This window comes from Anolis sagrei, chromosome 4, assembly GCF_037176765.1.
Source record: "Anolis sagrei isolate rAnoSag1 chromosome 4, rAnoSag1.mat, whole genome shotgun sequence".
NCBI lineage: Eukaryota > Metazoa > Chordata > Lepidosauria > Squamata > Dactyloidae > Anolis > Anolis sagrei.
This window is the reverse complement of record NC_090024.1, coordinates 130,520,910-130,545,833: the sequence shown is the minus strand read 5'-3', so window position 1 is coordinate 130,545,833 and position 24,924 is coordinate 130,520,910. Positions and strand designations below refer to the sequence as shown.

The 24,924-nt window shown below is 39.7% G+C and overlaps 2 protein-coding genes across 2 annotated transcripts; one reads left to right on the top strand and one right to left on the bottom strand.

The window, feature by feature from the left end:
* Window positions 1-625: 625 nt before the first annotated feature.
* On the bottom strand, window positions 626-10,644 carry ITPA (inosine triphosphatase). Its single transcript, XM_060774369.2, has 8 exons — window positions 10,543-10,644; window positions 7,338-7,395; window positions 7,199-7,263; window positions 6,523-6,596; window positions 4,813-4,844; window positions 3,925-4,040; window positions 2,226-2,302; window positions 626-856 (listed from the first exon to the last, which is right to left on the bottom strand). The coding sequence occupies exons 1-8, from the start codon at window positions 10,600-10,602 to the stop codon at window positions 733-735; spliced, it is 606 nt and encodes a 201-aa protein (XP_060630352.2). The 5' UTR covers window positions 10,603-10,644; the 3' UTR covers window positions 626-732.
* A 30-nt stretch (window positions 10,645-10,674) lies between these two features.
* On the top strand, window positions 10,675-23,565 carry METTL13 (methyltransferase 13, eEF1A N-terminus and K55). The gene is made up of 8 exons (XM_060774368.2): window positions 10,675-10,874; window positions 12,567-13,326; window positions 14,643-14,842; window positions 15,668-15,863; window positions 17,212-17,376; window positions 18,773-18,985; window positions 22,292-22,423; window positions 22,902-23,565. Exons 1-8 carry the CDS (start codon window positions 10,713-10,715, stop codon window positions 23,174-23,176), a joined length of 2,103 nt encoding a protein of 700 aa, XP_060630351.2. The 5' UTR covers window positions 10,675-10,712; the 3' UTR covers window positions 23,177-23,565.
* The last annotated feature ends 1,359 nt before the right edge of the window (window positions 23,566-24,924 follow it).

Sequence of the window (24,924 nt, the reverse complement as noted above, 5' to 3'; positions counted from 1 at the left end):
ATTTGTCTTATTACATGTATGCTCCTCTGCTATTCTCAGGTCAGGAATTCACTCCCAGTTGAAAAGAGCGCCTCCATTTTGAAATACAGGGTGAGGCAACATAACTTCCTTTTTTAAAATGCGCGCCATTCAGTCGGTTGAAGACGTAGCGGAGCGCTAGTGGTCTCGTTTGAGAGGCAGGAGTATAAAGTTTTGTCCTGACAGTTCAGTCGCCATAATGCATTGGAACAGTGATGATTGTGCTTTTGCTGTTGAGGCCAATTTTTCGAGCAGATTTGGAGTGGCCGGCCCACTCTCCAGATTTGGCCCCTTGTGATTTTTTTCTATGGGATATTTTGAAATGCCCTGTTTATGTGAACCGTCCAAGAACCCTACAAGATTTGGAGACCAACATCCAGGAAGAAATGGCCAACATAATGCCTGCTATGCTGACAAGAGTCATGACAAACACCAGGAATTTGTTTTGAGGAGAGGGAATATTTTGAAGCCATGGATGACTGGATCTATGTATACAGAATCTGTGGATAAGTCGGGCTAACAGTACTAATGTATCTTGAAACCCTTTGAAATCTTTATTTGTTTGGAGAACTTTCCTTCAGGAACTGTGAGGATATGCCAAGAGATCTTTAAGAAAAGTAGTTTTATTGTATATGATCTATGCAAACAAGCAAATCATGATATCATTTTCCAATCCCAATTTTTGTACAACACAGCATCCTAGACTATAGCAGACTAACTGAAGCCAGATGTGGCCTCTGTTGAATTGTTCTGTTCAGCAAAATATGTAGACAACTCTTTCAGTGCTTTGTAACGATGAGAGATAGTGTTTTTCACAGACTTAGGTAATTCAGCATACCTGGGAAGGATAAGAAGAGAACACATTTATCAGAAACTGGGGCAGTCCGGTAATTCTATAGCAGAATTATGATGTGTTTAAAGCTGCAAACCACAATAGCCTTCCAAATGTTCAATGTTGGTGTCACACTTTTTAGACAAGTGTCATTTTGTGACACATTATTTCAGTTTTACTTGTAAACCAGAAAGGTGTGTTCTTCCTCAAACTTGGCACTTGCTTGAAATTCACCCCCCCCCCCCCTCCAATATGCCTGCTGCAAGCCCCCTCTGTACAAGTTTCTTGGGTGGCAAAAGGCCCAGTGGTGAAAAGGAGAACCACAAGGAGTGGGTTCAAATTTTGCCAGACGATGATGCTCACTTCCAGCTTGCCGGACTTGGTCATCCCTCCTCAGCAAACCCGACAGCGGGGTAGGTAGGGAGGGAGGGTAAGCACGCAATCCATACTATAGAGTGAAGCACTGCTTTTGCTGAATCTATCCCATTGTGAAAACTCTGTGTTGTGTATCCCTTGAAGGAAAGGCAGCACACGTGGTGGGCAAAACCACAGCTGTTGGAGGGAAAGGGTAGGACTGGGAGAGATGGCGAGAAGAAATGCTGAGTTGAGTTGAATTGAATGGGAAGACGCAAATGGAAATACCCAGGAACGAGGGAGGGATGTCTCACAGCCTGAAGGGCTCAGCAGATCAATGCACCACAGCCCTGGGTCCCTGCCGTTCCTCACACCAGGTGTGAGCCCTATGGAACACACTCCCAAATGAGGTAAGATCTGCTCCCTCCCTCCTGGCTTTCAGAAAGAAATTAAAATCATGGCTTTGAGACCAGGCCTTCGGACAGTAGATGTTTGTAGAGTTTAAAGGACATGGACTAGAATGACAATACAACTGGTGAGACTGTTTTTATTATTTATTGTTTTAATGATTGCTTATGTACTGTCTAATTATTATTTATGTTTAATTGTGGTTTTATTATTGTGGTTGTTATGGATTGGCATCGCGTCAGTGTCCAATGTATGGCATTGAAGTTTTGCCAGTTATGTGTAAACCGCTTTGAGTCCCCCTAGGGGTGAGAAAAGTGGTATAGAAATACTGTAAATAGAATAAATAATAAATGACACATCTAAACATTGCAGCTGACACACAAATGCAACACACCATTTGGAAAGTTCTGGCCTAAACAGTGAGTTCTCCACAAGTGTTACAGTGCTATGGAATATATCTACATGAAAACTTCACTGCTATCAATATACATATGCACACTTAACATAACCCCGTTAGCATCTTATTTAAATCTATAGCACACAAACTAGCCAGGATATTCTTACTAGCCAATTCTGTCTGTTGAAAGCAGTGAGTAGGCAAACAGTCACTTACGTCTTGTCATAACCCTCTGGCTGGAAGCATGGATCCCATCCAAAGTCTCTAGGTCCTCTTGGATCAACTATATGTCCCTGTAAATTGATACATATGGTAAGGAATGTTGTATGTTCTGTGTTAACATGTGGTACCTGGCACCAAGTCAAAAATAACTATATTTGATTGCTGAAAATTTATGAGGTGCAGATAAGCAGAGAAAACAGGATAGTTTTTCATATATCAGCATCCTTCAAAGTCACCTACAAAATTCAAACCAGAGTGTGCTCAAGAAGAAAGTGGATACATAAGGACACTTGAAATATAAGAAGAGCAGATTATGAACCAAATGTCATGGTACAGAGAAGCCTAGAACAACAATCCTCTTCAGTAGATAACCGTGTTTAGCTGGGCCTCTCTGTTCTTTCTTGCCAGCGTCATGAAAACCTGGCAATGAGAACATGACTGAACCACATACATTTCGCCTAGACACAGGAGGCACTTACTGTATCAATATCAGGCATTTTGCCTTCACAATCCACACATTTCTTTAACAATGTAGTGGAAGACATGGCAGGAAACAGTGGCAATAGAAACAGACAGATCAGGTGAAGCCAAAAACCGTAAGAAACAAAAACCAAATTAAATAACCATAGGAGAAAGCTCCCCCCCAAAAAAAACCCCAAGAAAAAGTGGAATATAGCAAAACAAAGCAAAAGCAAGTATAAGGTTCCCAATGGAGCTACTGTAGTGGGGGACAAAATGCACTGGGGATTTTGAGAGCAAGCAACTATTTATGGGTGCAGTTACTGTCAAAAACATATCTTTAAATTCTAGAATGTTCCAAAGGAGCTCAGTGCAGGTGCAGATTAATCCATTGTGTGATTCACAGACCACGAAGCAGCAGCCTTGATATATGTCTGGATCTGCTGTGCTCAAATTCTTACCCTTTATATGGCAGGGTTATCATTTTGGTTCCTCTGTAACAGGTCCCACCACCACCACCACTATCACCACCACCACTAAGTCCCACAGGGCAGATGCAGTCATTTGCTCTAAGTCTGAAACAACTGGAAGGCACACAACAACAATCCTAACTAACTTGACTATCACATCAGCCAAAAGCAGACCAACACTTCCCACTGTAGTACTGGTAAGTCTATGTTAGTTAAAAATGTTCTTCATTTTAAATATTCTCTCATGATTTTGTTGCACTACAAATAAGATATGTGCAGAGTGCATAGGAATTCATTGGGTTTTTTTTTTCAAACTATAGCCCCTCAACAGTCTGTCAAACAAATATGTCAAAACTCTTCTTTCCCAAGCTGGCAGAGATTCTCCCACGAATGAACAGGGTAGCTGAATGTAGCATAGTGCTTAAGAGGAGCTACAAGTATTATTTTCATATCTGCCATAAACTTGGAAGGTGGCTTTAAGGAATTGCCTACATCTGCCCAAGAAGATACTGGTAGTAGTCTATTGCAGTGCATTATTGAAAAAAAATACTGAGATTCCATAAGTGAAAGACATTTTAAAAGATCATATTTTACAGTTTGGCTGAAAACTGGGAACAGCACCAGCAATGCAACTCACTGAACTAGTTGTCCGCCATACTATTTGTTTTGTGATCTCCTGTGTCAAACTAATAATTTTATTTGCCCACTATGGGCCTTCTTTGCTTTACCATTTACAATTTAGCTGTATTAAAACATGTACGCACATGAGTCTGGCCTTTGAATAGCTTCACTTTGTCCTTTGGATTTCCAGTGCTGAAAGCAAAGGTGCAGAGAGCATACGCAGACTTGTCTTCAAATCCAGCTAATAGTTTGTAGAGACCTAAACCATAGAAAAGGAGATGTCATATATATATATGCTAATACAAAACAGATAATATACAGAACCTAACAGGGAAATATAGAGATTTGGGAATTGGAACAGGATGTCACTTGTAGGCCTAGTTTGGCTCTCAATAACAGCCTCACTTTCAAACAAACAAAAGCAGAGCTACACACCATGTGTTGTCAGGATTATGTGATTAACCCCAGTTTCACTATTTTATAAAGACTATATTCAAAATTTTACATGCCAATATGTTCATTGGTTAATATCTATACTATTACATTTGCCTGCCTGTACAGCAATTGGTTCTTTAATCAAAACATGACATTATGGATATTTGCATTGCTTCTGGTACTAACCAACCTTGGTACCCTCTCTCTTCAACTCCCTACTCCCAAATTCCTATTGCTTAGTCCTGGTGTATGACAAGCTTTTAGCTTTCTCACCTGCCATTCAAGTACAATTTTCATATGTCACAAAGGTCACAAGCTGTAGAATGTTCTGAATTAGGCCTTTGCACAATCATAAAACCTTTTTGTGATGCACAGAGACCACAAAGATGAATTCAGTATTCTGTCTCCCAACATATACTTATGTGCCCTTAAAGGGCAGAGAAGCCAATCTCAATGCATGTGTGTTCTAACAGTATGGTGAAGCAGTTTGGGTGTTTGACTATTTCAACCAAAGTCTTCAGAAAAATCAGAACAATCTATACCTGAGAGACCCAATCAAATGAGCCGGAAATACATAAAAGGAAAGGCTGAATTACCTTCTGGATGTAATTTCTCTAGGAACCATTTGCTGAAACAAAAAGCCATATACAAATAATTATCTTTATGCTGAGAAATATAAAAAAGTCAAATATCAAAAAACATGTGACAAGTTGGAAAACCCAAGTAATACCCACTAAATAAATCTAACATTCATCAACTATTTATATAATGCACATACGAGTTGCCTTTTAGATATTCCAAGGCAGTATATAGTCTGAAATAAAAAGATAATTAGTAAACCTACAGAAAGAAACAGCTGAGAATTTGCAATACAAAAAATTATTAGAATGCAGCAGAGGCATGAAAACATGAAAATCAAAGGTCCCATCCAGGTGTCCCTTGGGCAATGACCTTGCAGACGGTCAATTCTTTCACACCAGAAATGATTTGCAGTTTCTCAAGTTGCTCCTGACACACAAAATGGTCTCATGATACAGAAAGCCCTCTTTCAGTACCCCTCAGGTGGTGGGGGATCCACAAATGGGCCTTCAGAATAATAAACTATTTAGTCAGGCTCATACTATCAAGTAGCCAGGTTCAAGTTGTCTGAATCTTTATATCTACTGCCTAGAAATTTGAATTGTGCACAAAGGCAGACTACCAGTGAATGCAGATGAAGGCTGAAGCCTCATATATGCGTAGACATTGCAGTTATCATTCAGCAGCTGTATTTTGTAACACTTTCTAAGAATTTCAAAGACAAACTAATGTATCACACAGTACAAAAGCTCAGTCAAGAGGTTAGCAGGAATTATTGCAGACTCACTGGCATAATCCTCCCAAAGTCTTCTGAACTACATTAATGAATGGAAATTGGATACAAATGCATACTTGAATTCCTCGTGGCTTCTATTCATTTCACAGAAATTTTAAGGCTAGCACTAAATGGACTTAGTTACATTGATTCCTTACATATACTGCAATCAATGATTGCAGTAAGTACAAAGTATGCGTTTTGACCTTTAAAGCCCTACATGGTTTGTGTCCAGGTTACTTACAGGATCATCTTCTCCTGTATAATCCACCTCTTAGGACACTGAGGTCCTCTGCGAGGCAACTGCCCAAACAGCCAGAACCTGACTGGCAACCATTACCCAGAGGATCTTTTCATCAGCTACCCCAAGACTGTGGAATGACCTGCCGGAAGAGCTCCAACAGCTAAATCAGCCATAAGAATTCAAAACTCAACTGAAGATCTATCTCTTCTGGTAGATCTACCTAATCAATTTAAACTATGAATTTTAAGGTCATGTCTTGTATCTGTTATATTTTAATCTTTGTTATATGTATTTTAATATGCAGATATTGTATATTTTAATATATGTATTGTTATGATGTGTTTTAACTATACTGTGCCCTGCCTTGAGCTGTAAGGAGAGGTGGGCAACAAATAATAATTATATTCATAACTATAAATTAATATTAATTAATACTCACTGTGAATGGTAATTCTAGTGAGGCTGTGCACATAGTTAATCCCTCAAGACAGGATCTTTAGAATTCTGAAATGTTATTTCTATTGTGCCCTATTCCCCCTCTTCTGTTTTGTTATATAGCCTTGCAGACTCCTTATGTAGCTCAGAGAAGATTGCACTTCCTGTATATTTTCAGACAATAACAGCAAATGCTAAGAGCTTACAGATTACAAAGAATTGTGGGATTTAAAAAATATGCATGCTTTCAGCTAACCGTTTATGCATACTTACATATATGGCCCTGGGAGTCCTCCAAGAGCATTAAAACACAAGCAAGTATCTTCTACTATAACTGGTCCCTGAATCTGTAAAAAGATAATACAGTGAAGAAGATATCAGAACTGTAAATTGGATCCACGAATAAAGAACAAGACTACTACTAGTTATGAACTATAGCAAGCTAAAATAAACACTCACCAAGGACTGAGAAAAAACACAAATCCCACTTTATTTGTCAACATCACATGGCCAGACATGAAATTAAAATTAAACCAAAAGATTAATGGTGCCTTAGATATTTATCTGAAATATTGTGTCCCACTCTTAAGCAACTAAAGGCCTACAAAATAATTATTTCTATCATGTAGATTGCATGCAATAGTCACATGTATTTTTTGTCACTCCTGATTATTTAGGTTTTTTTTAACCACAGATCATTTCTATTACATCCTTGCTCAATAAGTACAGAATTTAACGTTAAGAGAGTCAATAACGCCTGTAACAATAATGATAACTTGCAGCTCTCAGCTGAATATGTATCTTATTTTATACATTATGATGAGGTAGTACAACTCTCAAAAGGCTTAAGGATAGCAGTGTATTTTTTAAAGGAAAGGAGATTTTTAATGGCTGTTGGATTTGGGATTCCTACTATTGCTAAGGAATGTCAAAGTTCAGAGAGAAGGACCTGTTTAGCTGCTTCTTGGCACTTCTGGATAGAAATGTCATCAGGCTCCCCTTGGTACTCAGGCACTAGAAAAGGAAAAGTCATGGTTACCACAGAGTAAGAGCTATACAGAATGTAACAAAATAAGGTAGAGACTCACAGTCTATTTTTTTTGCAACCAGTTTGCCGGGAAAGGAATCACCTAGGATCTGAATCACCTGCAAGATAAAGGACCAAATAATCAGTTGGTTTCCACCAGCTTCATGGTCACATCCCCCCTGCAAAGAACAACATCACCTTGTGCCTTTCAAATCTCTGGCAGTAACATTTAACTCTAATGTAGGGGTCCTCAAACTAAGGCCTGAGGGCTGGATACGGCCCTCCAAGGTCATTTACCCGGCCCTCACTCAGGCTCAACCCAAGTCTGAAACTACTTGAAAGCACACAACAACAACAACAACCCTATCTCAACCAAAAGCAGGCCCACACTTCCCATTTAAATACTAATAAATTTATATTTGTTAAAATTGTTCTTCATTTTAATTATTGTATTGCTTTTAAGTGGTTTTTGCATTACAAATAAGATATGTGCAGTGTGCATAGGAATTAATCCATGTTTTTTTCAAATTATAATCCGGCCCTCCAACAGTTTGAGGGACAGTGACCTGGCCCTCTGTTTAAATGTTTGAGGACCCCGATCTAGTACAATGTTTCTAAGGATGAAAAAAAAAGTTTCCCGTAACACTATGTAACAAAATTTGAAAAAAATGTGTATATTCCTGACTTGAAAGTGTTATTTCCTGTTTAATTGTAAAGTGCTTACTTTGGAAGTGGTTGTTATACTCCGTATGGCTGCCACAAACTATGTTGAGTTGGTTGAAACTCTTAGGGAGATATTTATTGAAAAACTATGACGAAATGTGTTGAAGGATGTCCCGCTAAAACAAAACTTTTATATATTGTCGAAGGCTTTCATGGCTGGAATCACTAGGTTCTTGTGGGTTTTTTCGGGCTATAGAGCCATGTTCTAGAGGCATTTCTCCTGACGTTTCACCTGCATCTATGGCAAGCATCCTCAGAGGTAGCAAGCATCCTCAAGCATCCTCTACCTCTGAGGATGCTTGCCATAGATGCAGGCGAAACGTCAGGAGAAATGCCTCTAGAACATGGCTCTATAGCCCGAAAAAACCCACAAGAACCTAGTAAAACTTTTATAGTTGGATAAACTTTTTCCATGTTTTTATAATAAAACCAATGAGGAAATGACATTTATAACCCAGGAACAAACAATTGTGTTGCACAGTATAATTTGTACTTTGTTGCCAGGTGTTTAAAGACAGTAGTAGACAGTGAACATTCATGATATGCAAGGTTGTGGAAGCTTGTGCTCTATCTAAACACCAAACTAGGTTGACTTAGGTTAGTTCTGTAAAATTAACATATTTTAACACAGACTACACAGAGATGCCATTGCAATCCACAAGCATGTGGACAATTTTCAACAAAAGGGAGGAAACCATGAAAATGAGTAAACTCTGGCTGCCAGTATTTAAAAAAAGAACAGAATCAAGACAGCAAATAAAGAATACTAATCAGCAATGGGAATTCCAGACAGACAACAATCAAGTGCCAGTTAACAACACTTCCCAAACAGAGGATGCCTCCAGGTAACAACAGACAGGCTTTGAAGCTGTAAGGCTACTCAATGCTAACCAAGCTTGCCAACTGCAACATTCACACTTGCTTCAACAGACAAGAGTTCTTTCTCCCAGCCTGGACACATTTATATACACTCCACTTGCCTCGTTTCCAAGAGACCTCACAAACTGTTGAAGATGCCTGTCAGGAGAGAATGCTACTAAGGCATTGCCATACTGCCTGAAAACCTCACAGCAACCTAGTGATTTTGGCCATGAACGCCTTCGACAATACATTAGATTTTTACTCACAACTAAAATATTGGGGGGGGGGGGGGGTGACCACTCATCTCACCTCATCCAGTCTATATATCAGAAAAAGCTTTCCAATCTATATAAATAAAAATGTAATGTTCGTTTGGGGGATTACCATAACTCAAAAACCACTGGATGAATTGCTGCCAAATTTGGCCACAAGACATCTACTAACCCAAGGCGTGACCATCACTCAAAAAAAATGATTTTGTCATTTGGGAGTTGTAGTTGCTGGGATTTATAGTTCACCTACAATCAAGGAACATTCTGAACCCTGCCAATGATGGAATTTAACCATACCTAGCACACAGGACTCCCATGACCAACAGAAAATACTGGAAGGGTTTGGTGGGCATTGACCTTGAGTTTGGGAGTTGTAGTTCACCTACATCCAGAGAGCACTGAGGACTCAAACAATGATGGATCTGGACCAATCACAACACAAATACTCAATATGCCCAAATGTGAACACTGGTGGAGTTCGGGGAAAATAGAATCTTGACATATGGGAGTTGTAGTTGCTGGGATTTGTAGTTCACCTATAATCACAAAGCATTCTGAGCCCCACCAACAATAGAATTGGGCCAAACCTCCCACGCAGAACCCCCATGACTACCAGTGGGCCACAGCAACACATGAAATTTAACCATACTTTGCACAAAGTTGTCCCATGACCAACAGAAAACACCAGAAGGGTTTAGTTGGCACTGACCTTGAGTTTGGGAGTTGTAGTTCACCTACATCCAGAGAGCACTGTGGACTCAAACAATGATGGATTTGGACCAAACTTGGCAGAAGCACTCAATATGCCCAAATATGAACACAGATGGAGTTTGGGGAAAATAGACCCTGACATTTGGGAGTTATAGTTACTGGGATTTATAGTTCACCTACAATCAAAGAGCATGCTGAACCCCACCAATGACACAACTGGGCCAAACTTCTCACAAAGAACCCCCACACTTAAGGCCATCCAGTCCAACTCCCTTCACCAGGGCGAGAAAACGTAATCAAAGCCCTCCTCACAAAGACCCATCCAGCCATAGATATAGATAGATATGATTCACACACAGAGAGATATAGTATCATAGATTTGAAAGGGACCCCTGAAGAAGGACAATGATATGTTACATGTTCCAAAGTAGGCAGAGCAGACACTCTCCACATCAACACTGGGAAAGAAACAGCAAGAAGTACTGCTTATCCACAAGCATGAAGACATTACATATATTAGAAACCAACACTTTCTCGTTACTTTATTTTCCAGATCACCAGACTGGGCCACAGCAACGCCTGGCAGGGGCCGGCTAGTCCTTAAATAAATAGCGAGCAAGATTGCCAAGACTAAAATAATTCCTATCTTATCAAAGTGGATAAGGAGTGGAGAGAGAGGTGGGCCCTGCTTCTTCTCACCTCCTCCAGTTTCTTTGCGTTGCCGGTGACAAGCACCACTGTCCTCCCCGCAGACGCCATGACCGCCCATGCGCATGCGCGCGTAGCCGCAGTAGGCACGTGCCCCGCGCTTCGGCCCCGCTACCCGGAAGCACTCGGCCTCTTCCCTCAGTTGGAACTGGGAAGTGAGCATGGCGGAGCTCCGGCTGTTGCCGCGCCGCGCGAAGGACTTTGCCTCGGCCGACTTCTGGGAGCGCTTCTTCCGGGAGCGCGGCGGGAGGGCCTTCGAGTGGTACGGGGCCTGGAAAAGCCTCCGGGCGCCGCTGGGACGGTACTTGCGCCCTCAGGACTCGGTGAGAGCGGCTATAGCAGGCCATAGCGGGCATGGGCACACTTGGACCCACCAGGTGTTTTGGATTCCAATTCCCAACAGCCTCAGGCCCCTTCCTTTCCCCCCTCAGTCGCTTAAGCGGCTGAGGGGGGAAAGGAAGGGGCCTGAGGCTGTTAGGAATGGTGGGAGTTGGAGTCCAAAACGCCTGGAGGGCCCAAGTTTTCTATGCCTTAGCAATAGGAACAGTAGAGGAAATATTGTCGAAGGCTTTCATGGCTGGAATCACTAGGTTCTTGTGGGTTTTTTCGGGCTATAGGGCCATGTTCTAGAGGCATTTCTCCTGACGTTTCGCCTGCATCTATGGCAAGCATAGATGCAGAGGTTGTGAGGTCTGTTGGAAATAGGACAATGGGTTTATATATCTGTGGAATGGCTGGGATGGGGCAAAGAGCTCTTCTCTGCTAGAGCTAGGTGTGAATGTTTCAACTGACCACCTTCATTAGCATTTGAAGGCCTGCCTGAGCCTGGGAAAATCTTTTGTTGAGAGGTGTTAAGATGTGCCTGATTGTTTCCTCTCTGCTGTTTTGCTGGTAGCCAGATTTTGTTCATTTTCATGGTCTCAATTTCAACAGAAAGGAAGAGACCATGAAAATGAACAAAATCTGGCTACCAGTATTAAAAAACTCTAAAATTACAACAGCACAACAGCAGAGAGGAAACAACATTAGTTGGAATGTAAATTTGAATTATAATTGTATTGCTGTGCTTTCCCCAAATTCTGGTTAATATGATTCAGTTAGACTTTGCATTATACACTTTGAGCGTTTTTACTACACTTTGATTTGAGGTGATTAACTCACTCTGTTGGTGTCCAGCAAGCCAGCTCCTTATTTTAAAGGCTGGTTTAGGTGTTAGAATCCCCTTTGCCTAGAAACTTTGGGTCAGATAAAAATAAATAATACTTCACTGCGTACATGAGGGTTTGTGATTTGGAAGGATCAGACATTAATTTTTAGTTACAGAATATCTTTTCTTTATCTACGGTAGTTCTGATAAGTTTTATATTTGGTTTTCAGAAATGGTTTGGTAGAATGGCATGTTTTTTTTACATGGAGTAGTTTTCTGACTATTGTAATACACCATGTGTTTGACAGCTGAAGTTGGCATATAGGGACATTTAAACCTCATGTCTTTATTTATCTACATAACTCGACAATATCAAGCTTCATGGGAATACGAAACTAGAAATAAGAAACGAGCTTTGTCTCATATTGAGTGTGTTTTTACTTTTAAATAAGAAGAGTGTTATTGTATCAGTAAGAATACTCAATATTCTCCTAAGCTGCTTTGTGCTTGTAGCAGGCATTTTTTTTAAAAAAAAATCAGGAAACATGAAAATATCCTTCACCTTCACAGTTACATTTTTGATCCTGTGCAACTTTTGAAAAAATGTTTGTGAGAATATGGGATCGCAAAAGCAAAGCATATCAGTGGAGTTGGTTAGAAAGACCTTGGTGTGTTACGCACTAACTCTTGGGATCTCTGTAGCAGCTACATTTTTGTGTGTGTACTATATAAAGGAAAGCATCGGAAATGTGGAGGTGATATTCTGGTCAATATTTCTTTTCAAGCTTTTTGTCTGATTCTTCTGGAAATTGTTCTGTAAAGCAACCTTTTTGGTTTCCTCAAAATATTCTCTTTTCTTTCCCTCTAGATTCTTGTTGTAGGTTGTGGAAACTCAGAACTGAGCGAGGAACTCTATGATGAGGGTTATCAAGATATCACTAATGTGGACATAAGTGAATTGGTCATCAAACAGATGCAGGAACGCAGTGTTCATCTAAGACCCAAGATGACCTACATGGTTATGGATGTGCTGCAGATGGATTTCCCTGATGGGCACTTTCAAGTGGTGCTGGACAAAGGCACTCTTGATGCTCTGCTGACTGATGCAGAAGAAATCAGCCTGAGAAGGGCTGAAAGAATGTTTGCTGAAATTGGCCGGGTCCTGCGATTTGGGGGCCGTTATCTTTGTGTCTCCTTGGCACAAGCACATGTGTTGAAAGCAGCTGTGGAACATTTCTACCAGCAAGGATGGATGGTTCGAATACATCAAGTCTCCAGCAATGAAACAGACACTTCAGAAGGAGAGTTTGCCCTTCCTGTCTTTGTCTATATTATGACAAAGATAAAGCCTGTCCCAGGCTCAACTCTGTGCATCCTAGAGCTGTGTACTGAAGAACAGCACAAACCTGTCCGATTCAGCAGCACTCAGCATCTGATTGAGGCAGTAGAAGAGAGACAACAGTACTGTTTGTTACGGAGTCAGCTCAGAAGAAATCCCAATGCAGGGACCATCTGTCTTGATCTCTGCAGCAAAGATACTGATACCGGCCAAGTCCGCTATAGTTTACATGTTGTACACAACCCAACCGTGAAAGTGTCCTGTGACAATCAATTTGCCATCTTCATCAGTAAGTTTGTGTGCTCAGGAGCTTGCGTTAAATCCAAACAACCCAAGAAAACATCTTATAGCCTTTTGCCCCCATATACTGCTAATAATGACTAAGGGAATTGGGTATTTCAATTATACTAAAAACAGTTGGGTAGCAATGCTATTGGGTAGCAGTAGTGCAGTTAAGGCTATCTGTTCTAAGACTATATCTGTCTTTGGTAAATTTTCCAAGTACTGGGAAGCAAACTAGCTCTGATATGTCCATCCTTCAGCAGAGATATACATTTACTTTCTTTCTTCTAAATCAGTGATTCCCAACTAGTGGTCCGCAAGAACTAAAATATGGCCTCACTTACTACACAGTTTCAACAAGAGTAAAACCCTCTCATAGTGCCGAGGCTTATTAAATATGGTTCTCTGTGGGCAAACATATGGCGACTAGTGGATGACATATGTTCTGTATCAGAAAGTAGAGCTGATGTAGTCTATCCAATGCAGTTTTCTGAATCAGGACCCCAAATAACCGAACCAAATCTAAAGTTGATCAAAAACTGATTCGTAACCCTTTTGGTACTCAAGTTGGGAAGTGGTCCCTAGTCAAGGAGTCCTTGGACAAAAAAGGTTGGGAACCACTGTTCTAAATGAAACCAGTAGTATATTGCAGTGAAAGAAGAAAGGATTGTAAATACTTAGAAAAGAATGCCATAACCACTAAAAGTCAGTATGGGTTTCTCTAAAACAAGTAATGCCTTTTTTATTATTATTTTTATTATTATTTTTATTAGAGTTATAGCCTTGGTAGACGAAGAGAATGCTGTGAATATAGCATATCTCAATTTCAGTAAGGTCTATGACATTTTCACAAAGAAGCATAATAAAATGTGGGCTAGACAATGCTACCATTAGGTGGTTTGGGAATTGGTTGACTGGCTGAGCCCAAAAGGTGCTTTCCAATGGCTCCTCCTCGTCCTAGAGAGAAGTGATCAGTGGGGTGTTACAGGGTTCTGTCCTGGACCTGCTGCTATACCACATCTTTATTAATGACTTGATTGATGGAATAAAGGGCATGATTATCACATTTTCAGATGGCACCACATTGGTAGGGACAGTCAGTATTGCAGAGAATAGGATCAGAATCCAAAATGATCTTAACAGATTAGAGAGCTGGGCCAAAACAGAAAAAAAGATGAATTTATGTACGATACTACACTTTGGCAATAAACATGAAATGTGGATATAGAGGATGAAACAGTGCATGTGAAAGGGATTTTGGAGTCTTAGTAGACCACAAGCTGAACAGGATCAACAATCACCAACACATTTGTCTGTCCCCAGTACCACAGGGCAGAGAAAATGAATGGCTGTTTGGGACAGAAGAAGGACGAAAACAATTGGCTGCAAGTGCTGGGTATTGGCGTCTAGTAACTGTGGCCTTACACAGAGATCAGCAGTATGAAGACATGGGAACCATCCAGGCTGAACTGTCAGAAAAGGTGATGGAGTTGGCCCCACCTGGACTTCCAGCCCACCAGCAGGTAATTTAGTCTTGTTATTTTCTCCTTGCTCTGTAGAATTCTATAGCAGTTTCTGGACTTAAAGTCTACATTTCTGTACATGTCTATGTGGGAACTGTCAGATTTACAATTTGACAGCTGCTCTAGGAGGCTCTTTTGGTCAAAGGGCAGAATATTAATGCCCTAAATAAATGAAATAAAATTAATTTTTGCAAGGGCTTCAGAAAACAAAATGATGCAGCATCCAATCTTGCTTGATGTTCTCATGATGCTAGGAATGATTGCATGGGAACCACTTTTGGCAGTACTCTAGGCCAGTTCTGGATACCCTTAAATATCAAACAGGAAAATTTCTTACTCCATGTCTTTTTCCAGAATAGGACTTTTGTAGCCCTAGCTACAAGTGGGTAAGGGAGGAACCACACTCACATAACCACATTGTGACTTGGCTACCAGCACCTGTTAAAAATTGTAGATACTACCCTCAAATTATTTGAATTCTATTCAGTGATTGATTATTGATTACCATGTGTGTTTGTAAAGTGTACACCAAATATACTTTAGTGAGGTCATGTGGATCTTCAGTATAAAAATAGCATTGCCCTCTTCTTCTAGAAAAACCTATTGCTCTATGTTAGAGATTTGGGTTCAGTTTCTTCTAGCTCAAGCAGAAGAGCTGGGAGATAATAATCGAATTATGATTCTAGCCCATGTGAGCAGAAAATAGGATAGATAGAGCAATGATTTAACCTGCTGAAAGGTTACCCAATCAATTGATTGCTTAATGTGTCTGTTTTGATACTGTTTTCTGGTGCTGTCTCTAAGATGATATATTGCTTTCTTGAGGTACCCTTTCTGTCAGTTGATGGAGACATTGGGACGCGCACCATCCGACATCGTGCTACTAGCTCCTGTAGTGGGGAATATATTATTGAAGATGTGAAAGGAGATGGTGCCCACTACTTCCGCCACCTCATCTTCCTCAGCAACAGGAATGTGGTGCAGTCAGAAGCAAGGCTGTCATCCAGGACATCTCATAAAGGTAAAATGAGAGATGTGGCATGAGGGCTATGGGATTACAGTAGAAGAATTAATTTTCATCAAGCAATGGCAGACTTTGTATATACCATATATACTCAAAATATAAGGTTTTTTTCAGTCCTTTTTTGGGGCTACAAAAGCTTCCCTCGGCTTATAATGGAGTCAAGGCTCCAAGCTCTTTCCAGCCATTGCTTGCAGTATGATATATTTCTCTCCCCCCCTCCCTTAAAAGTTCGCTTTCTTTTCCTCCCTCACTTTGTTTCTCCTCCCAGGAGGGAATTCCCCTTTTTGCAAACTCGAATTTTTTTAACAGAGAGAAGAAGGGAATGTTTTGAAAAAGGAAAAGGAGGGGGAGAGAAGCCCTTGCAAGTCAAGAAGAAGAAAAAGATTGTATAGGTGGAAGGGGAAGAAAAAGAGGGAAAGGCTCTTGCAAATCTGCAAGATCTGTATTATTATTATTATTATTATTATTATTATTATTATTTAAAAAGAGAGACGGACATGTTTTGAAAAGCAAAATGAGGTGAAGAAAAGCCCTTGCCATTTTTATTTCGACTATAGCTTTGAAATGTTACTTTTTTTTTTTTACTACATGTTACACCACTACCAACATTTCAATGTTCTGGTCTGAGGCTCAGGTGTGAGAAGCAAGATTATGATCCTCCAGCTACCTCTGCTTGACAGAGAGCTCAAAGAAATGATAACATGAAAAACAAATCAAAGTTTGGCTGGTAAGCTAAGATGATACTTCAAAATTTGGGAGAATGTGCATATCCTTTCTGTATCACATTCTCTCTGTGCATCAAGATGACATGAAGTCAGTCCTGCCTTTCTCACACATGGACCATGATTATCAAACCTCTGAACAGAGCTAAAGAAATCTATTTTATATATTATTGTGCACAAATAATAGTGGAAAGACTGAAATTTCTCACTTCAGGATTCTGAATCTGCACAAATTGTACTGACAAAATAAGATTGGGCTGAAGCTGAAAATCTCCAGTTAAAATACCAGTTACTCAAGCTTAACTCAACTGTCCTTAAAATCCAAGTTAATCAAGCCTAACTCACTCCAGTATGCCAGGTCAAAAGGGGTCTATTGTGGTTCCCTCTATTAAGAGCAAAGATAGAAAAGGGGGTTGTAATAAACTCTGTACACTATATTAGGGATGGAAAAACTCTTACTGAAAGGTATTGGTTCTTTGGTGCTTCACTGATGTCAGAACAAGCTAGTTGGGAGGGGAAAGGCTATTTAAAGTTCTGCTTCTCACATGATGTCATACTTCTTCCTCCTCTCTTTTTCATGGTAATACATTTGCTTTAGGGATGTTTTATTTGCCATTGGACAGGGAATAAGAAGCACAAAAAGAAGAAAAGCACATCCTCCAGTAGCCAAGTTGAACCCACTGGTGTATCGGCCAATCCGTCTATTGACAAAACCTACCTGTGTTGTGCTCACCACAGAGCCATGATTGCTGGACTCTGTCTTCTGAAAAATCCTGAATGCCTCCCAGGTAGGTAGCACAATCAGTCCCATTTCCATTGTAAGCCAGCACTGGAGTGAAAAGTGGTGCTTATGTTTTCTCAGACTCACTTGATTGTAGGGTCTGATCAAGATGTCAAAGAAAATCCTCTTGCTCCTCCCAAATGTCAAGGTCTATTTCCCTCAAACTCCATCTGTGTTCATATTTGGCCGTATTGAGTGCTTGTGCCAAGTTTGGTCCAGATCAATCATTGTTTGAGTCCACAGTGCTCTCTGGATGTAGGTGAACTACAACTCCAAAACTCAAGGTCAATGCCCACCAAACCCTTCCAGTATTTTCTGTTGGTCATGGAAGTTCTGTGTGCCAAGTTTGGTTCAATTCCATGTTGATGGAGTTCAGAATGCTCTTTGATTGTTGGTGAACTATAAATCCCAGCAACTACAACTCCCAAATGACAAAATCATAATTTTTTGAGTGATGGTCACTCTTTGTGTTGTGAGACGTTTTGTTGCCAAATTTGGCGTGATTTCGTTTATTAGTTCTTTTGTATTTAAGGTACTCATTATGCACAGAGCATTTTGATAGATAGATAGATAGATAGATAGATAGATGGATGGATGGATGGATGGATGGATGGATGGATGGATGGATGGATAGATAGATAGATAGATAGATAGATAGATAGATAGATAGATAGATGGGAGAAGGGGAATGGTAGCAGACTGAAGATTTGGATGATGCCTTTGTAAAAGAAACTACCAAATACTAAAAAAAAATACAATACTAATGGGAGAATTCAACGACTCTGATATTTATTAAGAATATAAAATCCAATGAATTCTTCACTTGCCTTGCACAGAAGACAGAGGAAGCAACAAGGAGATCAGCTATTTTTTGATTTCATCCTAAGCAGTAATCATAGTGGCTGAGTATAATTGTCTTCCAAGGGAAGTGTCTTGGTGGTGGGTCTGTCAGTGACCATAGAGACATATTCTGGATTCACATGCTCTCTCACAATGAGGACATAGATTTTCAAATGGAAGCCAGCGCTCTTGAGGGTTGGCTTGACGCTCTTTCCTCTTGGCAAAGTCCTAGATTGTAGAACTGTGGGCATTTAAAAGTTTATTTCCATGTTCAAAAGTAATGGACTGTACAGTAATGGATTTAAAAATAATTGCTACTGTGGTTATAATTCCAGAGACAGGGAGAAATGGTACAGTTGGGATTCATATCCTCATTACTGAACACAGTTGTAATTGAGTTGAAAGAGCCATAGTTTTGGTGTGCCCATATATAGAAGAGTTTGGATTGACATTTAAAGGGATGATATGCAAAGTTTGTGGATAGATTTTTCTGTTGGCAGGTACACCCTGACAGCACAGCACTGCACATGTTGATTTATAGCTCTTATGTGTGTTCTCTGTAGAAACCCGGATCCGTGTGTTAGTGATTGGCCTGGGTGGTGGCAGCCTGCCTCTCTTCATCCATGACTACTTCTTGCAGTGCTGTATTGATGTGGTGGAGATTGACCCAGCCATGCTGGAAGTTGCTACACACTGGTTCGGCTTCTCTCAAGATGACAGACTCAAAGTTCACATTGCAGATGGCTTAGCCTATGTTGCCAGCCTTGCAACAAAAGGTAAGAACTTCTCAGATGCTTTCCTAAGTGTTAAGCGAAAACTGCTTTGTAGTTCTGCACTGCCATTCTATTGAGAATTTCTGTTATTGCATATTATTGAAGTAGAGAGGATTTAAACATTAAAATGGTACAAGAGGGAAAGACTCAAACATTTTTATCCTTGTGTTCTGCTTCAAGAGATATAGTTTTATCCGCATTTTATAGATCTCTCCTAGCTCAGAAGTGGTGTCTAAAGGAGACCCCACTAATTGAAAATTGGTTTAGCAAATTAAGAGACTATATGGAGTTGGATTACTTAACATTCCTACTTCAAGACCAGTCGGAGACTCACAAGACTGACTGGTCACTCTTAAGAGAATACTTGAAGAAGCAGAAGTGTAAATAGTTTGAGTTAAATGAAATAAAATAAAGAGAAAAGAAATTTGAACCTCACAGAAGAAGAGAGAGCACAAAAGAGAAGAAGATAAAGATTATCAAGTCCACGAGAATATGACTATTAGAGTCAGCCCCTCACGGTCACCCTCCCAGCAAGACTCATTCTTCTCACCCTGCATCCCCCCCTTTTCACCCCCTCCTTCTCTCCCTTTTACTTCTTTCCCCCTCGCTCACCACTTCCTACTTTTCTATACACCCGATTGTTCCCCCTCTTTTATTGTATGTTATATAAAAAATCCTAATAATAATAAAAAAAGAGATATAGTTTTATAAAAGCAGTTTTAAAAAAAGAAAGTGTGTACATCTTATGTTCTTCTGGCCTATGAGTCCATGGAACCTGGCACATTTTTTTCAAGTTACATAAAGACATGCAGGTTCTGCTATTTTCATAAGCTAGTTAATTCAAAAGTCTTATATATGAGACTATATGAATTCTTTCTTTGTCCTGAATTGACTGCAGTTCTCCACATTTGTGTGGCAAATCCGAAATAAAACCTTTACATTTGCTATTCATGAGTAACAAAAAATACTTCTTTTGGACATAGTTGCGGCCTCCTTAGGTTACTTTAGAAAAGAGTGACAGTTAGTTTATGTATTTCAGTTAGTTTATGTATGTATGTGTGTGTGTGTGTGTGTGTATATATATATATATATATATATATATATATATAAATAAATAAATAAAAATAAAAAATCAGGTATTGAGGGCAAACGGTCTGTAAGAGCTTCTGCCATTTTTATCCCAAAATGTTAATGGCTTTTACAAATAGGATGCTGGACTTATTCAGCCCTAGCTGTGGAATAATAAAACAAATCTGATTTTTAATTTACTAGGTGTTTTGGAAAATGTGAATCTCCATAACCATTTGGGAAATGGGATTCATAACCTTTTGGAAAACCACTGGTCACAGGAAAGGCATGACCTTGTTAGAAATCATAACCTTCTGGAAAGTTTGGAGTGTCTTCTGAGAAGAGTTAAAAACTCGCTTGAGTCAATCTTCTCCTTAGTGGTAAACCTAATTTATAAAAACATAGCTATTATTATTCATTCTTTTCACCAGGACTGGGATGCATGTCTATTGCTCTGGAGTTTGAGAGCTCTAAATTCAGGGCTAGGCTGCAACTGTGTCTCAACAAGAAGGCATTGCGTATCAAGTTGCCAAATAATGTTTGCATCAAAAAGAAATGCCTTACCAAATAGAGCACAACAATCACCACAGAACACTTTGTTTAAAATGACTTTTTTCCATTATAAGAAAAAATAGTATTTTCAATTTGTTACTCGGTGGAAATAAGAAATCTGACCTAATACACTCTTCAATGGCAGATATTAATTCAATACCGAATGGGAAAGAAACAACAAAAGGCTAAACTAGGTATGATAGGGCAGATACATATAATTACAAGTGTGCCATTTTCATTCATAGAGGAATTTTAACATCAGCAGCATGGAAAAAGGGAGTTCAACGCTGCTTCTCACCTCCAGACAGCCAGCCATCTGGACTCCTTTCCCTCAAGTTTTTAATGCTAGAATCAATCCAGGCCAAGAATATTTGAAGGTGATAGCCTAAGTGGAGCTTATGTGGGAAATTATTCTTAAAAACTTTTTGCTAAATGATTTCCAACTCTTAAATTCCAACAACCTTTTCCAAAATGGTTTTAGAGTCTGGCCAGGAATTGAGGGACAGCATGGGTGGGTGAAACATAACTTCACCAGATGTAATCTCTCCATCTTTGTTTTATGAAAACCTGTATGAAAAGCTAGCCAGTAGTCATTATATCTAGTTACATCTTGTTGGAAATAGCAACCATCTATAAGCCTCCTATACTAGTTGTTTGTTATGAATATAATTGAGATTTCTTACAGTATTGTATATGTATGCAGCTTTCCCTTTATGTTTCTTGAGGTTGTGGGAGGGGCTGCAGACCACACGACCAGATCTGGGGATTGTTTAGACTCAGACTCCATTTTTAGAAGTGTGTATGTGTGTTTGTATCAGAAGCAGTACAGTACAGTTCATATGTCTGTAGAAACAGAATGGTCTCTATTAGACTCTCAGACCAGAAAGATGCTATGGACTATTGATTATGAGAAAGATGCCTGTGTTCTCAACACAGAAAAATTACTTCAAATCCTATCTGTAACTGGATTGATAAGCAAAGTGCCTGTATGCCAAATATATAATGTTTGTGAGTAAACCAACTATGTTACTTTTAAAGAAGTCTACTTATTTTTGTCTCTTGAGAGCATGATTTAAACCAAGATGTTTTAAGGGTGAGTATATGGATATTGCTCAACTGTCTTCAGTTCTGTCAGGGAGCATCTTGCTGCAGTATCTGACATGATGGGGGATGAATGATATTGGAGTGGGTGAATTTTTGCCTCAGGGTGCCCAGTTTTTAAGACCAGCCCTATTTGGCAGAAAATTTACTGTACTGGAAAGCAAAAGATGGATGGTGATTCTTTCTCTCTCTCTCTCTCTCTCTCTGTCTTTATGTGACACTGTAGCTATAGCAAGGCCATGCTTATTTATTTATTTACTATATTTCTATACCGCCCTTCTCAACCCGAGGGCAACTCAGGGTGGTTTACAAAATGGCACAATTCAATGCTACAATAATATAAACAGTTAAAAGCATATAACATCCATAAAATTCCATGAACAATAGAATCAATAAAACATAAATCCTCCGCATCTCATTTCCAGAATCATTATCCCATTGCAATTGTCTAGCCATTCTGAGGTCAAGTCATTACCTGCTACACTGTAATCTGTATTGGATTAACATATTGGACACTGTACTGATTCACTCCCTTTCTGTTAATTTCACATCAAGACATTACTTCTCTTTTCATATTCTTCTCCCCAGCTTTATCTTCCTATGATGTTATCATGTTTGATGTGGACAGCAAAGACTCTACCTTAGGAATGAGCTGCCCACCACCAGCTTTTGTGGAGAAGTCCTTTCTTCAGAAAACAAGGTCCCTTTTGAAAATGGAAGGTAAGAGCTTATCAGATATATTTTGACCAAGGCCTGTTTTTACTGTAGATTTAGTTTTTTGCTGATGCGCTCTGTTTTGATTTGTCTTTGATATGAAGAGTTCCAAGTGTGGAAGAATATGTGAAACTCCAAAATATCTTGTTTTTTTTTTAAAAAAATTGTGGATTAAATAAAGCAAATCAATCCATCAATTAATGTGTTCACTTATTCAGATTGTTTTCTAGATCTCATGGTTTTGGAAGCAAATGGAAGAAAGGCTGGGGTGGCCTCATTAAAGGTTCTTAAACCAGACTAGGATTAAATAATGATTTCTTGTCCCAACATTGAATGTTTGCCGTGTATATGCTGTGCCCTTCGGGGTGAGAAGGGCAGAATATAAACATTTTTAATTAATTAATTAATTAAATTTAGTGAAAGGAGATTGATTGTTAGTCAGTCACAAATAATAAACTCAGCTTTTTACCTTTCTTATCTACAGGCATTTTTATTCTCAATTTGGTGTGTCGAGACTCTGTGCTTCGAGAGGCTGCCTTAGCTACTCTTAAAGAGACTTTCCCTTTCCTCTATGCCTGTAAGATTGAAGGGGAAGTCAATGAGATCCTGTTCTGCCAGCAACAGACAAAGCACAAACTGTCTCTAATGGAGGTCCAAGAGACAGCTCAGATTCTGGAGAAGGCATTGCGGCAACCTGGTTGGGCATGGGATAGCACTTACGTCTTGGCTGATGTGCTGGAAACAGTGAGACTGGTGTGAAGAAGCAATACTTTGATTTCATATAGTGTCTTTTGGAGAGACATAACAATGTGCTGTGGGCTAGGGATTATGCTGTCCATTCGTTCCACATTCACATCTCTTGCAAATATGGAGACACTTTCATTCAGATCATTGGAGGAAGAGGAACTACCTCTATACTGGAAAGCCGCCTCTAGAGACTGAGATAATCAGGGAAGATTGTCAGTACCATGCAGCACTTGTCAGGAAAAGTTCCTAGTTCTGGGCGTGCGCAGCCGCTGAACTGAAAATATGGTGCCTCACTCTTATTCTGTGCGGCCGTTAATGGTTGATTTAATATCTGACACCAGTGTTAAACAATGACTGTAAATAAAATGGTTACCAACAGCCCTAACATTTTGAATATTCAAGATGGCCTGTTGTAGAGATCTATTAAAAAAGTGACCTACAATGTAGGCCATTGTATCTATTTTAACAAAGAAACAAATAATGCCATGGTCTCTTTAAGATAAGGATGAGCAACTGCAGGAGGTCCAGGAGCCAATTTTCAGCCCATGGGATTTTCAGTCAGCCATACAAACTGATCAAAACACTCACAAAACAATCTCTTGTACATGGCTAGAAATCCATTTTTATTTTGAAAAAACTAGCTGTACCCGCCACACATTGCTGTGGCCAACCTTCTCTCCCTCTTTCTCTCCTCCTTATTTTCTCCTTCCTTCCCTTTTTTCCTTTCATTCTCTCCTTCCTTCCTTGTCTTCCTCTTCCCTTCCTTCCCCCTATTTCTTTCCCTTCCTCCCCTTTCTTCCTTCTTTACCTATTCTTGGACTGCAACTCCCAGCACTCCTCCTGATCAATCTATGTATGTACCTATCTTATCTTTTTGGAGGATTGCTGGGAGTTGCAGTCCAGGAATAGGAAATTGGAAATATGCAGGATTGGGGTGTTCTCAAGAAATCCGAGGAGAAGAAAGCTTGAAGCTTGGAAGTAATGCATTTGGATCATCCTCCTCTCATAAAGGACCGGGTCTAGGCGATACTGGGAGCTGTAGTGGATATGCTATTGTGTGTTTTGTTTGCCAGGGGGAGTTGTTTTGCACATGTGCTATAGCATCTTTTTGCTTTTTTTAGCTTTTTAAGTCCCGTTGTGTTTTTCAGTGTTTTCATGAGTGATGGTCACCTGTTGGCCTGATAGGTGTGTTGCGTCCAGATTTGGTGTCAGTTCGTCCAGTGGGTTTTGAGTTATGTTAATCCCAAAAATGACCATTACATTTTTATTTATATAGATGAGTATTTGTTTTTGTTTGAGCTCATACTATAGCTATACTTGATGGGTAACTGAATAGCACTGGAGGAAATTATGGTAATAATTCCAGTTATGGAATATGAATAACATTAGCAGACAGGAATTAAAACTCTCTTGGCTTTTTTTCTTCCCCCAAGGAATTAGTGTTGTGCAGCCCCACCCAAAACTGGGTCACTGAATAAAACTGGAGGAAATTAATAACTCCTGTTACGAAATATGAATAATGTCAACAGACAGGAATTAAAACTCACTCAGCTTTTTTCTTCCCCCAAGGAATTAGTGTTGTGCCACTCCACCCAAGACTGAGATCACTGTTTTAAGTCATTATGAATCAGTATCTCCACATGTTGCAATGGGACATCCTGTGTGCGTCTTTTCAGTGAGCAACTGGTAATGTGGGGTGGGAGCCAAAAGTTCAGATGCATGTTGAAAACTTTAACTTTCTTGTTCGTAAAATCTGGTGC

What these genes read in the sequence shown, in the direction of transcription:
- METTL13 (XM_060774368.2), top strand. Translation starts at nt 10,713, where the DNA reads ATGGCGGAGCTCCGGCTGTTGCCGCGCCGCGCGAAGGACTTTGCCTCG. An exon ending in TGCCAGCCTTGCAACAAAAG is followed by an intron (nt 18,986 to 22,291) that starts GTAAGAACTTCT and finishes TCTTCTCCCCAG; the next exon opens with CTTTATCTTCCTATGATGTT. An exon ending in GTCCCTTTTGAAAATGGAAG is followed by an intron (nt 22,424 to 22,901) that starts GTAAGAGCTTAT and finishes TCTTATCTACAG; the next exon opens with GCATTTTTATTCTCAATTTG.
- ITPA (XM_060774369.2), bottom strand. Translation starts at nt 10,602, where the DNA reads ATGGCGTCTGCGGGGAGGACAGTGGTGCTTGTCACCGGCAACGCAAAG. An exon ending in GGTTGCAAAAAAAATAGACT is followed by an intron (nt 7,264 to 7,337) that starts GTGAGTCTCTAC and finishes TTCCTTTTCTAG; the next exon opens with TGCCTGAGTACCAAGGGGAG. An exon ending in GCCAAGAAGCAGCTAAACAG is followed by an intron (nt 6,597 to 7,198) that starts GTCCTTCTCTCT and finishes ATCTTTTTACAG; the next exon opens with ATTCAGGGACCAGTTATAGT.